The sequence below is a fragment of the Bos taurus genome, chromosome 17 (genome assembly GCF_002263795.3).
Source record: "Bos taurus isolate L1 Dominette 01449 registration number 42190680 breed Hereford chromosome 17, ARS-UCD2.0, whole genome shotgun sequence".
NCBI lineage: Eukaryota > Metazoa > Chordata > Mammalia > Artiodactyla > Bovidae > Bos > Bos taurus.
This window is the reverse complement of record NC_037344.1, coordinates 42066711-42079486: the sequence shown is the minus strand read 5'-3', so window position 1 is coordinate 42079486 and position 12776 is coordinate 42066711. Positions and strand designations below refer to the sequence as shown.

The following is a 12776-nucleotide window of genomic DNA, read 5'->3' as shown; positions in this document are numbered from 1 at the left end:
CCTTGCAAAGTGGCTGTACCAGTTTGCTTTCTCACCAGCAATGAATATGTGTTCCTGTTGCTCCATATCCTTGCCAGCATTTGGTATTGTCAGGGCTCTGGATTTTGGCCATTCGAATAGGTGTGCTGTGGTACCCCATTATTGTTTTAGTTTGCGTTTCCCTGGTGATACAGGATGTGGGGCATCTTTTCACAATGCTATTTGTCACCTTGCTCACCTTTGCAGAGGTGTTTATTATTATTATTTACCCCCTCTTCTTTTTTTCTCAAATACACTTTGAAAAAGTTATAATGGCTTTAGACTTGACATTTTTAAATGTCAATTCTAGACTTGACAATTTATAGAAAAATTATCAAAATGATATAGAGTTCCCAATACTCTGTGCCTAGTTTTCTCTCTCAGAGAAGGCAATGGCACCCCACTCCAGTACTCTTGCCTGGAAAACCCCATGGATGGAGGAGCCTGGTGGGCTGCAGTCCATGGGGTTGCGAAGAGTCGGACACAACTGAGCGACTTCACTTTCACTTTTCACTTTCATGTATTGGAGAAGGAAATGGCAGCCCACTCCAGTGTTCTTACCTGGAGAATCCCAGGGACGGGGGAGCCTGATGGGCTGCCGTCTATGGGGTCGCACAGGGTTGGACACGACTGAAGCGACTTAGCAGCAGCAGCAGCAGCAGCAGTTTTCTCTATTATTAACATGTTATATTAGTTTAGCACATTTTTTTTTACAATTCAAGAATGAATATTGGTATATTGTCATTAACTAAAATTTATGCTTTATTTATATTTCTTAGTGTTTATTTAATATCTTTTCTCTGTTCCAGGATCTCATTTAGGTTATAAATTGCATCTAGTCCTCATGTCTCCTTAGGCTCATTTTGGCTATGACAGTTTCTCAGACTTTGTTTTTCATGACCACGGCAGCTTTGAGGAATAGTGGTAAGGTAGTTGTAGAACATCCCTCCATGGGGACTTGTCCAGTGTTTTTGTCATGGTTATATTGAGGTTATGTGTTCTGTGGAGGAAGAACACAAGTTTAGAAATAACATTCTCATCATACTATATTGAAGGTACACAAAATCAGCATGATTTATCATGGGGTTAACAGGTTAAGTTTAATCACCTGGGTAAAGTTGTATTTGTTAGACTTTACCAGTGTAGAAGTTGCTATTTTTCTCCCTTTCCATCCTGTGGTCTTTGGAAGGATGTCTCTATGCACAGCTCACACCAAGGAGGGATGTGATGCTGCACCAGTTTGAGCACAGAGATCTATGCCAGTTACTTGGAATTTTGCATGGGAGATTTGTCTTTTCTCTACCATTTATTTATTTATTCAATCAGTCATTTTATTTACATCTTTATGGACTTATGGGTCTTTATTTTGTACTTTGGATTATAACCCAACTTGATTTTATTTTGTTGCTGAAATCATCCTAGATTTGGCCATGGGAAGCTCTTTCAGTTTGTTCCTGTGTCTTTTTTGACAAAGTCCCATCAGAGTCTCAAAAAAAAAAACTTCCTTTATCTCACTTTAGGTGAGGATAACAGCACTAGTTTCCATGAAGAAGGGTTTCTTTTCTTTCTCTCTCTCTCTCTCTTTTTTTTTTTTTTAGCCATGCTCTATGGCATCCCAGATCTTAGTTCCTCGACCAGGGACCAAACTTGTGTCCCCTGCAGTGGAAGCTCAGAGTCCTAATCACCGGATTGCCAGGGAGGTCCTGAAGGAGGGTTTCTTAATCTGTGGAGCACAGGCCAGGAAACCTCAGGATTGCAAACTTTGTGGGCAATTTTTAAGGAAAGAACATAACTTTTATCAAATTCTTAGCATGTCTGTGGTGCTAAAAAAGAATAAAACAACCACTGCCCTAGAGTAAAGAGGAAAAATAATAAAACCTACACATTGTGCAAGCGTCACTCTTTCCTTGCTCTCCTGTGCTTGTAGAAAACTCTGCAGCTCCCATCTTGAGAGGACCCAAGCTGGAGAGATCCATGCCACACCCAGATCTGAGAAGATGTGTAATATCGTTGCTGCATTGTAACTCACAGGAAAAACAAAATGATCCTATGTCTCAGGTTCCTGGTTTAAGGGAGGACATACAGCCAATATGTCTGTGCACCCCAGTTTTGAAATGCTGCTGTGCAGTGTGGCCACTAAAGGGTCACGGAAAATAAGAACATTCTGCAGTTAACGGAAAACTGAGCTTCCCCCTTTGGAAAGACATTTCTGGATTTTTCCTTTAGTTCTGGAAAACGTTACATCATCCAGCTATACAGCCCGGTCCATTCCATGCATATCTTTACATATTAGTCATGACATCAGTTCAAGTTTAGGCAAGTGAACAAAAGAGGACAGATTGTAAAAAGGCTTTTGGTCTAAGACATTATTTTCTCTAGTCATTTGATCACTTTCCCTGAATGGACTCAATTATTGTCTTAAATTAATATCATATTTCCATGAAATCAATCTGGTTGTGTAATAATATCAGAACTGTTGACAGATTGGTTGAAAGAAAATAAAGTGGCTTATATATATATACTTAATCGGTAAAGATGACTTTAATGTTGTTTTAGGATTTATGAAGCTGAAAAAAAAAAAAATTCTGCTTTTTTAGGTAGGGAAAATGCCCTGGATTCATGTATGTGAAAATAAACTACATTAGATTTCACTTAAATTTTTAAATGTCTTTGAATTTCTAATATAAAGAAAGGTGAAGAGTTAATTAAAGATTCGTATCCAGTTGCTTACAGCAAAGACATGAAAATATGTACTGACACAAATAAGAATAAAGAAAAAGGTCTATAACATATTTGATATACTCTTGTTTTCATTTCAAGAGATTTTTTTGTCAACCCAAACTGTGTTTTTGTGCTTACTAACAAGTTAAGATATTTTAAAGTTTTACTGTAGAGAGAAGTCCAAGCATCTGAAGATGACTACAGGAAAGGGAGACCCTGGCAAGTTGTAGAAAGTGTAACTTCAAATTGTCAGGATGAATGATTTTGAAAATTGGTAAGATTAATATCCTCTATCACATAAAGGAGTATATGGATGGACAGTAATAAAAGATAGATAATATTCCACTTTTATTATGGCAAGTTTGTGAAATGATGGCTAGTAGTAGGGATTACCAGGGTTCATTCTTCACTCTCCCACCTCGGAAAATCTCTGAACCTTGCTGTGTCCTGGTTTTCATATATACATGCCTTATGGCCCCATTTACTTGTCTGTTGCTAACTCTCTGCCTATATGTTTTTTCCTCTTTCTCTGTGAGAAACTATTCTCTGTGTGGTTTATGTCTCTCCTATGTAACCAAGTGAGTGAGTGTGATGATCAAGTGAAATCGTGTAATGGACATGGTGATTGGTTCTCCAGTATTTGTTCTTTACCAGACTATAGATCTGAGCCAATCATGATTGCTTTTTCCTCTTTACTAGTGATTGGTTCAGGAGTGGCCAATGCTGGGAAGCTTCTGAGGAAAAAAAAAAAAAATCCTTTCTCCTAAGAGAATTTCTGAAGAGCAAATGCTCTTCGTATGGAAATGTTGAGCAAAGCTGCTACTACTATAGTACCCGTGGGCATCCAGAGACTGAAACTGATGTAGAAAAGCTGGCAGGTGAAGAGTGCCTGGGGTATTATGTATTTATTGCTACATGAGTATAGGGAATTACAAAACCATAGAAGCCATGATTCCCTCAAGAATCACTCAGTACATTCAGTATAATTAGTAATATACACATAGATATGAAAAAAGCTATCAAAAATTCAGTCAGTTCAGTTGCTCAATCTTGTCCTACCCTTTGAATCCCATGGACTGCAGCATGCCAGGCTTCCCTGTTCATCACCAACACCCAGAGCTTGCTCAAACTCATGTCCATCGAGTCGGTGATGCCTTCCAACCATCTCATCCTCTGCTATCCCCTTCTCCTCCTGCCTTCAATCTTTCCCAGCATCAGGGTCTTTTCCAATGAGTGAGTTCTTTGCATCAGGTTACCAAAGTATTGGAGCTTCAGCTTCAGCATCAGTCCTTCCAATGAATATTCAGGACTGATTTCCTTTAGGATGCACTGGTTGCATCTTGCAGTCCAAAGAACGCTCAAGAGTCCTCTCCAACACCACAGTTCAAAAGCATCAATTCTTTGGTGCTCAGCTTTATTTATGGTCCAACTCTTACATCCATACATGACTGTGGAAAAACCATAGCTTTGACTAGACAGACCTTTGTTGGCAAAGTAATGTCTCTGCTTTTTAATATGCTATCTAGGTTTATCATAGCTTTTCTTCCAAGGAGCAAGTGTCTTTTAATTTCACGGCTGCAGTCACCATCTGTAGTGATTTTGGAGCCCAAAATAATAAAGTCTCTCACTGTTTACATTGTTTCCTCATTATTTGCCATGAAGTGATGGGACCAGATACCATGATCTTAGTTTTTTGAATGTTGAGTTTTAAGCCAGTGTTTTCACTCTCTTCTTTCACTTTCATCAAGAGGCTCTTAAGTTCCTCTTCACTTTCTGCCATAAGGGTGGTGTTATCTGCATATCTGAGGTTATTGATATTTCTTCCGGCAATCTTGATTCCAGCTTGTGCTTCATCCTGCCTGGCATTTTGCATGATGTAATCTGCCTTTAAGTTAAATAAATAGGATGACAATATACATCCTTGACGTACTCCTTCCCAATTTGGAAGCAGTCTGTTGTTCCATGTCCAGTTCTAAATGTTGCTTCTTGACCTGCATACAGATTTCTCAGGAGGCAGGTAAGATGGTCTGGTATTCCTATCTCCTAAAGAATTTTCCACAGTTTGTTGTGATCCACACAGTCATTGTGTGGATCTACAATGATCCACAGGCTTTGGTGTAGTCAGTAAAGCAGAAGTATATGTTTTTCTGGAACTCTGTTGCTTTCTCTATGATCCAATGGATGTTGGCACAAGAGTATATTTTTCAGTTTATTAGAGTAAACCAGTATAATCAAAGCATCATTTTAGAGGAGCAGTATTAAAGAATACTGTAGATTTGTTCAACGATGAGTAGGAATTATGATTTTCCACTAAGGGGGGCTGACAATCGGGAGAAAAATAAAATCTGGTAGTGAGTTGGAAGGGCTAGAAGATGAGTTTGGGTAACTTGACTTACAGCTGTAAGGGAGAAAAGGTTTCTTTTTCTTCTCTACCCCATCCTCAGTAGCTGGGTCTGTGAAGTAGTCTGACAATAGTCATGCTAACAAAATAAAAGGTATGCACATTTATTAATTTTTAATGTTATGTGCATATGGGCCAGCATCAGAGAAAAACAAAATTGAATATGGGAGAGAGTGGTGAGTTTTGGGAATTTATATATCATCTTGAAAGGGGGAGGGGAGGAGAATGTGGGCCTCCAGAGGAAGTGGATGACTTTTAGAAAAGGTGACTGGTCTGGAGAAGAAGAGATGAAAGAGGTGTGATGTTTGTGACTCTGTTTTCCTGGGTGTGGATCAAGTGTTGGTGTCCTGTCCTGTGATGAGTCATCTTACCCAGTTGATGAAAACTCTGGGGAGGGGATTGAAGACAAGAGGGTTCCTTTTGGAGAAACTCTTTCTCTGGTTTTTTTGTTTTTTTGTTTTTTTTAACTTTTAGTTTTGTATTGGGGTATATTCTTGCCTGGAGAATCCCATGGACAGAGGAGCCTGGTAGGCTGCAGTCCATGGGGTCACGAAGAGTCAGACACGACTGAGTGACTTCACTTTCACTTTATACTTTCATGCATTGGAGAAGGAAATGGCAACCCACTCCAGTGTTCTTGCCTGGAGAATCCCAGGGACAGCGGGGCCTGGTGGGCTGCCGTCTATGGGGTCACACAGAGTCAGACACGACTGAAGCAACTTAGCAGCAGCAGCAGCAGCATAGCTGATTAACAATATTGTCATGGTTTCAGGTGAACAGTGAAGGGACTCAGCCATGCATCTACACGTATCCATTCTTCTCCAAACTCCCTTCCCATCCAGGCTGCCACATAGCATTGAAAGAGTTCCACATGCTATACAGTAGGTTCTTGTTGGTTATTCATTTTAAATGTAGCAGTGTGACTGACTGTAGTCAGATAGGAAGAATTTAGAGAAATCCTGCCCCTCTGTTTGCTTTTCTTCAAGTGCCTTTGGTTCAAAATAATTTTTATGCTGAAGAGGTATAGATTGTGGGGTGTTGTATTCTTCCTCCCTTCACAGCTGGGAAGAAAATCAGGCTGAACAGTTCTCTACCACAAAAATTATTATGAGACTTGGCTGGTATTTAGGACTCCACACTTCCAATGCAGGGGGCACGGATTTGATCCCTGGTTGGGGGACTAATCCTCCATGGCATGGCCAAAAAAATAAATAGATAAGTTATTATTAATTGGTTTTATGATGTCTGGTTCTTGCATTACTTAGAAGAAACAGACTTTTGAAGGATTTTACATTGAGAGATAATAATAACAGTTCTTAATTGATCCTATTCAAGTGTAGTTTGTAATCCATCGATTCTATCTTCCTTCCTTGAATGAGAAAACCTGTAGATGAGTTTGGACACTAATTGCATCCTAATATCCAATTTTCTGAAATAGGCTCATTTTCTTTGAAGTTTTCTACATTTTGCTTAGGAATGACAGTCGGCTCTAAGAAGGTTACAATTTCCCTTGCAATGAAATGGAAAAATCTCATTACCAGTCCCCAAAACCTGCAACTAGGTAGGATATGAGAGCTGATAAGGTCAAGAGATACAACTTAAATCTACTTAATCTTCTGCACTTTGGGGAGATTTGACTAATTGGTTTTCACTTTATTTCTCCAGTGTTTTGGATTCTTTCTGATAACTACTTGAAAAGTTTGTCTGTATCAACTCATGGTATTTTTAGATTTTTTTTTTTTTGGAATGCTAGTTAATGTCATATTTCACCTCTAGTGGTTGTATAATATCAGCTCATAGTAGCATAATTAACAAAGAACAAAATTGCCTGATACATCAGAGCTGGGATCTCAAAACAAAGCAAGTGTATTACATTATTTGCTTCCTATAAATTAATGTCATTTATGAAATTTATACTTTTACCATCTCAATGGGGTTTCCCAGGTGGCTCAGTGGTTAAAGAATCTGCCTGCAATACAGGAGACGTAGGTTCAGTCCTTGGGTCAGGAAGATACCCTGGAGGAGGACATGGCAACCCACTCCAATATTCTTGCCTGGAGAATTCCACGGACAGAGGAGCTTGGCGGGCTACAATGCATGGGGTTGCAAAAGAGTCAGACAGGACTGAAGAGACTGAGCACACAGGCACATCATATTGATACAGAATAGACAATGCTGGGTGCTCAAGTGTAGTTTTAATCTTCCTTGTGATTTTCATGGATATTATTTTTGGACTGTGGTATTGGAGAAGACTCTTGAGAGTCCCTCGGACTGCAAGGAGATCCAACCAGTCAATCCTAAAGGAAAGCAGTCCTGAATATTCATTGGAAGGACTGATGCTGAAGTTGAAACGCCAGTCCTTTGGCCACTTGATGCAAAGAATGGACTCATTTGAAAAGAACCTGATGCTGGGAAAGACTGAAGGCAGGAGAAGGGGACAACCGAGGATGAGATGGTTGGATGGCATTATCGACTCAATAGACATGAGTTTGAGTAAATGGGAGTTGGCAACATACAGGGTGGCCTGGAGCACTGCAATTTATGGAGTCGCAAAGAGACATGATTGAGCAACTGAACTGAACTGAACTGATTTTTGGACTGGGAAAATTATTATATGATAAGATTTTATGGGTAGTAATAGATCCCAAACAAACAGTAAACAACAGAACAGTTTTCAAAGACCTCCAAGGAAGAGTTTAAGTGCTCCCAAGCAACACCAATTTAGTCAAGATTCATTGTTCAAAGTTAATTACAATAGAAAAATATGGCAGTTTTTCTCTTTTTGATAGTTGATAGCAAATATGTATATATATTGAATAAAAGAAAAAGGCAGCTGTATCTCAGACCTCTCTACTTTCCTTTATTTAATTGGTCTGATAGTAAAGGACCTCTTTTACCAATCCAGAGTTAATGGCTTCCCTGATGACTCAGTGGTAAAGAACCCGCCTGCCAATGCATGAGAGTAGGGTTTGATCGCTGGGTCCGAAAGGTCCCCTGGAGTAGGAAATGGCAACCCACTCCAGGATTCTTGACTGGAAAATCCCATGGACACAGGAGCCTGGCAGGCTGCAGTCCATGGAATCGAAAAAGGGTCGAACACGACTTACGAACTAAACAACAGCGAACTCCACAGAGAGCATTCATTGTGTGTTTCTTACACAGTATCATTTTACAAGTGTCAGATGACTTTTATAAATTTTGTAAATTCTTGGACTGTCTCTTTGTCCATATCATCTTGTAGTCTTCGCATACTTTTTTGCTTAGATAGAAGGTTAATATATTATTCAAAAACTATCTCTTTTTTTCTCTTAACTCCTTGTCTGCCCTTCCTTTGTGCTTGTCTGGATTTTGACTGCATACTGCTTCAGGACAAGGAAAAGATCTGCATAACTTTATTTAAAAGAAAGAAACATGGATTATTTGCAGCAGTGTTTTATGCATTTGTTAAAATTAAATGCTGGATTACTTTTCTGTTTTAGTTTTTTTTTTTAATGACATATCTTTTGGGCTTCTGATAATATCTATTACTTTTCACTTCTATTTGGAAAAGACATGCTATATATTTGTCTCAAAAAGCAAAGTCTTTAATGAAAATCACCCATGCCTGTTGCTTGCTGTTTCTAAATACTTACCAGGGTTTTGTTTTTTCTCTCATAGGCAACAGTCAGCAGAGGATCTAGCCCGAGTACCCGCCAACTCCACCAGCAATATCTTGAACAGGCTGCTGGTCAGTTACGATCCCAGGATAAGACCAAATTTCAAAGGTTTGTCTCTCCCCCGTCAATATCTCCATTCTTTGCAGTTTAAACCCTAATTTTATCTGTGTAAAATCATTTATTTCAGATATTCAAAACAGTAATAACTGTTCTGTAATGTTCTTATGTCTGAGCAATTAAATGCAAAAAATGTTTAAAGATAAGCAAAACATTACTTGTAATAGTTGTATATGGTTCTAGGGCTTAAAAGAAAAAGGTATATTGTGAATTAATAGGCTAACCCATGTGACGGGTTTTCTATGGTGAATTAATAGACTAACCCATGTGATGGGTTTTCTAAGTATTTTGTATTCTTAACCTTAATAATTTAAATTTAGGCTCTGGCTCTCATTCAGACACCAAAGTTCTACTTTGTAGGAGAACAGCCATATACTCATTTCCGAATAGAGAAAGCTCTGATAGGCATTTAAATTATTTTTTTACTCTTTATTAGTTTTTTACATTGACTTAAAAAAAAAAAAAAAACCCTCTATGCTTTGGCTGAAAGAAAAAGCCATATAGTTTTTAAAAACACGTTAACTTTGTGAATAAATGTGACTATATTTTTATTTCAATAAAATATTACCACCTATCACACCATTTAAAAACCAAAACTGTACTTGCAGTAAAAGTTGTGGGAAGATTATATATGTTTGCCTGCCTTCCTTTCTCCCTTCCCTCCTTTCTTTCTTTGTTACTTTCCCTCTTTCTTTCTTCCTTTTGATGAGTTAGATATATGAATATATCTCTGGAAAACTGCCATCTTTGTTGCTGGCTAAGGACAGGTATTAATGTAGATTGCATTAACATTAGGAGGCTTGATTTTTTTTTTTTTTTCCTTTACAAGAAAAAAAAAGAAAAGCCTGCAGCTGCTTCTAGTCAACTGAAGTTATACAACGATGTTGTAAAAACAGAGTTTTTTGTTCATTACCAGAACCTACTCTGTTACTTTCAACAGCACCATGGTCTGGGTTGTCACATGTCTACCATGTATTGATTCAACACCTGTTTTTCATCAGTCAGAGGTTATGTGGCCAAAAGGCTAACTTCACATTTTCCCTTTGTTAGCCCAAGCAGCAACCCACAATGAGTGAAAAAAAAAAAAGAAAGCAAGAAAGAAATTGGCAACATTATACCTTAGTTCTCACTCTATGAACTCTAAAATTATTTTCCAACAGGTCAGGCAAAAATCTTTATAACGATTCTGTTGTATGTCTGATTAAGTTTACATTTTCATGGATTAAAAATCAAAATATAATAATTGTTGTATTCTGCTTGCCATTTAAGGTAAAAAATTTGAAAGACTATAAAATGCAAAACATAAATCATATTTTTAAATGATGTTTTAAAAAAATAATTTGCAATATCTTAAAGTAAATGCATCAGCTCAATTGAAAACTTTTTAAGGTAAATGTATTTTCCCAGAGTCCCTACAATTTAAGAGAGAAATATTTCTGAATAAATAGTGCTATGAAGAACAACATAACTCATTTTTTGTTTGTGTGTTGATCCCTATTTAGAAGAATAAGTTAATAGCAATTGTGAACATGTATCTTGAAACCATAGGTTTATACATCTGTGTGGATTGGAAAAAATATAACAGTCAACTGCATAAACCATAAAAATATGAAGATTCTGACCAAGGTTTTTACAGCCACTAAACTATATCCTTAATTTTTATTGACAGGCATTCCTGTTGATGTAGTAGTCAACATTTTTATCAACAGTTTTGGATCTATTCAAGAGACAACAATGGTAAGATTAAAATTCATTTAATATTTTTAGTTGTGAATAGTTTAACTGGAAAATATTAGAAGAAATTATAACTGAAAAATAAGGAGTAATTCTCAGGAAAAAAAAAATGCATGCTCTCTCCTAGTATAAATATTCAAATTTCAGGGTTTTGCTGAATTAGTTATTTGAATGCCTTTGTATTTTTGCAGTTCACATTTAGTCTTTATACTGCGTTGAAACTTACAGAATTGGGAGAATTAACATTTCAGTCTGAACAACTAAGTGGATGCCACCTGGGAAAGGGATTTGTGCAATTAATATTCTGGTGCAACATTATTTCCTAATACACTTATGTATATGAGCATTCAAAACTTTTTGTGTTCATAGTCTTCTTTTGTTTTTTCTTCTAGTCTCCTGAGGATAATCTTTGTTTTCTCTCTTGTACTAATTTTGGGATGTGTGAAGCAGAGAATTGTAAAAAGCAAATTTAATTTTCCTAAAGTAGAGCAACAGAGCTCCCTAAAACGTTTATGTTATATAAACAAAGAACAAGGAAAGGCCCAGGAAGAAGAGGAAAGAGAGGCTTGGGGTGGGGCTGCTGACCGGCGAGAGTTGGGTGTTAGGGACAAAGAAGCCTGTGAAGGATGATTCGTGGATTCCTTGAGTGACGTGTGGTTCAGTTACCGTTCAGCTTCTCAAAGACATTCAGGAAAGTCCACTTGCTTATTAATGTTTTAAAATATTAATATTATACCCTTTCTGAAAAACCACATGCTGAAATGGTATTTCAGGTGGGAGGAAGAAGGCTTAAAAGTTTTATTTTGAGCATCATTTTTTGAGATACTTATATGTTTCTTAAGTAATAATATAAGGTGTGGATTAAAAGCTTAATAGTAATGATTACAACACAGTGTAGCTTTTCAGGGAATATCTCAGACCAGAAAAAGAATGTATTCCTATATTCCTAGGAGCATCATAGCATGTTATAAAATTGTGTGTTACATTTAAATTATGACACATTTTTATATTAATTAATATCATGGTAAAATATATTGTGATGAGAATGTTATTTATTTTTCATAGAAGCATGTCTTTAACTCTGAATACTTAATTTTTTTTAGAGAGTGTGTAGTTTGAATAATTAGTTATTTTGAAATCAAGTCCAAAATTCACTCCAGTGACTTTTAGTTAACCTAAATGGCTGTATATCTAGTATATTATAGATCAAGAAAGCTCTTAAATAATGTACAGACAAGTATGTATCACTGAGGAGACAAGAGTTGCATTCATCATTTGAAAATATGACTAGTTTAAGCAATTCCGACAAGAAGAGTGAGAAATGTAATTTTCTCAAGGTGAAACGTCTGGGAAATTTATTTGGTATCTGTGCTTTTCGCTGTACCCTGTTTTATCTTTCATGAGGCCACTATACTACCCCTAAAACACCGTGATTGAGGTGTTACATCCTGTTGGAAACATCCCCAGTACTATCCTGCATTTTAGGACAACTAATACAGTTTTTTTTTTTTTTTTTTCTCATTTGCACAAGAGCAACACGTGTGTCCTAGCTCATTAAGTACCATTAATGTATCTATTCTTTAATACATATTGCATGCCTTCCAGTTACCAGACACTGTACTTCTTTTGGTCCCGTCAGTCCATCACTGACTGTATCAAGCTGAAAATACCTGGGGTAAAGGGCTGACAGAAAAGGGGTAGGAACTTTCTCATAGGTTATTTGAGGATCATAATAAAATAGTGCATGGTTTCTCAATATGATCTTGTCTCATCTTTCTGCTCACTCTTCACAATAGCGAACCCCGAGCACCGATTGCTGCGGCCGGATTCCATCGGTTTTCAGCCTGCACTCTTACCTCTGACCTCCATCTCTTGTCTGAGCAGAGCCTCTGACTCTGAGCTGCACTCACTCACTCTCTGCCCCCTTTTCCATCCACGTCTTTCATCTCTATCATTGTTTGTTTGTTAAACTGATCACTTCTTGACTGTAATTCAACTCTTTTTGTGTGTTTTAATTTTGTTCTCTGATGGAGTTATTAATCTCTCAAAGTCAAAAACAGTGCATTCTGCTTCTTCAGTTTCCATAAAATACAGAAGACAGTAGGTCCTCAATGAGTGAGCCCATAAAT

The 12776-nt window shown here is 37.4% G+C and overlaps 1 protein-coding gene across 1 annotated transcript in view; it reads left to right on the top strand.

Moving 5' to 3' along the window:
* The window catches only part of GLRB (glycine receptor beta), an 89313-nt gene that overhangs the window by 30909 nt on the left and 45628 nt on the right, over positions 1-12776 (top strand). Inside the window, 2 exon segments of the mRNA NM_174071.2 lie at positions 8798-8904; positions 10583-10650. Coding sequence (NP_776496.1) covers positions 8798-8904; positions 10583-10650 — 175 coding nt within the window.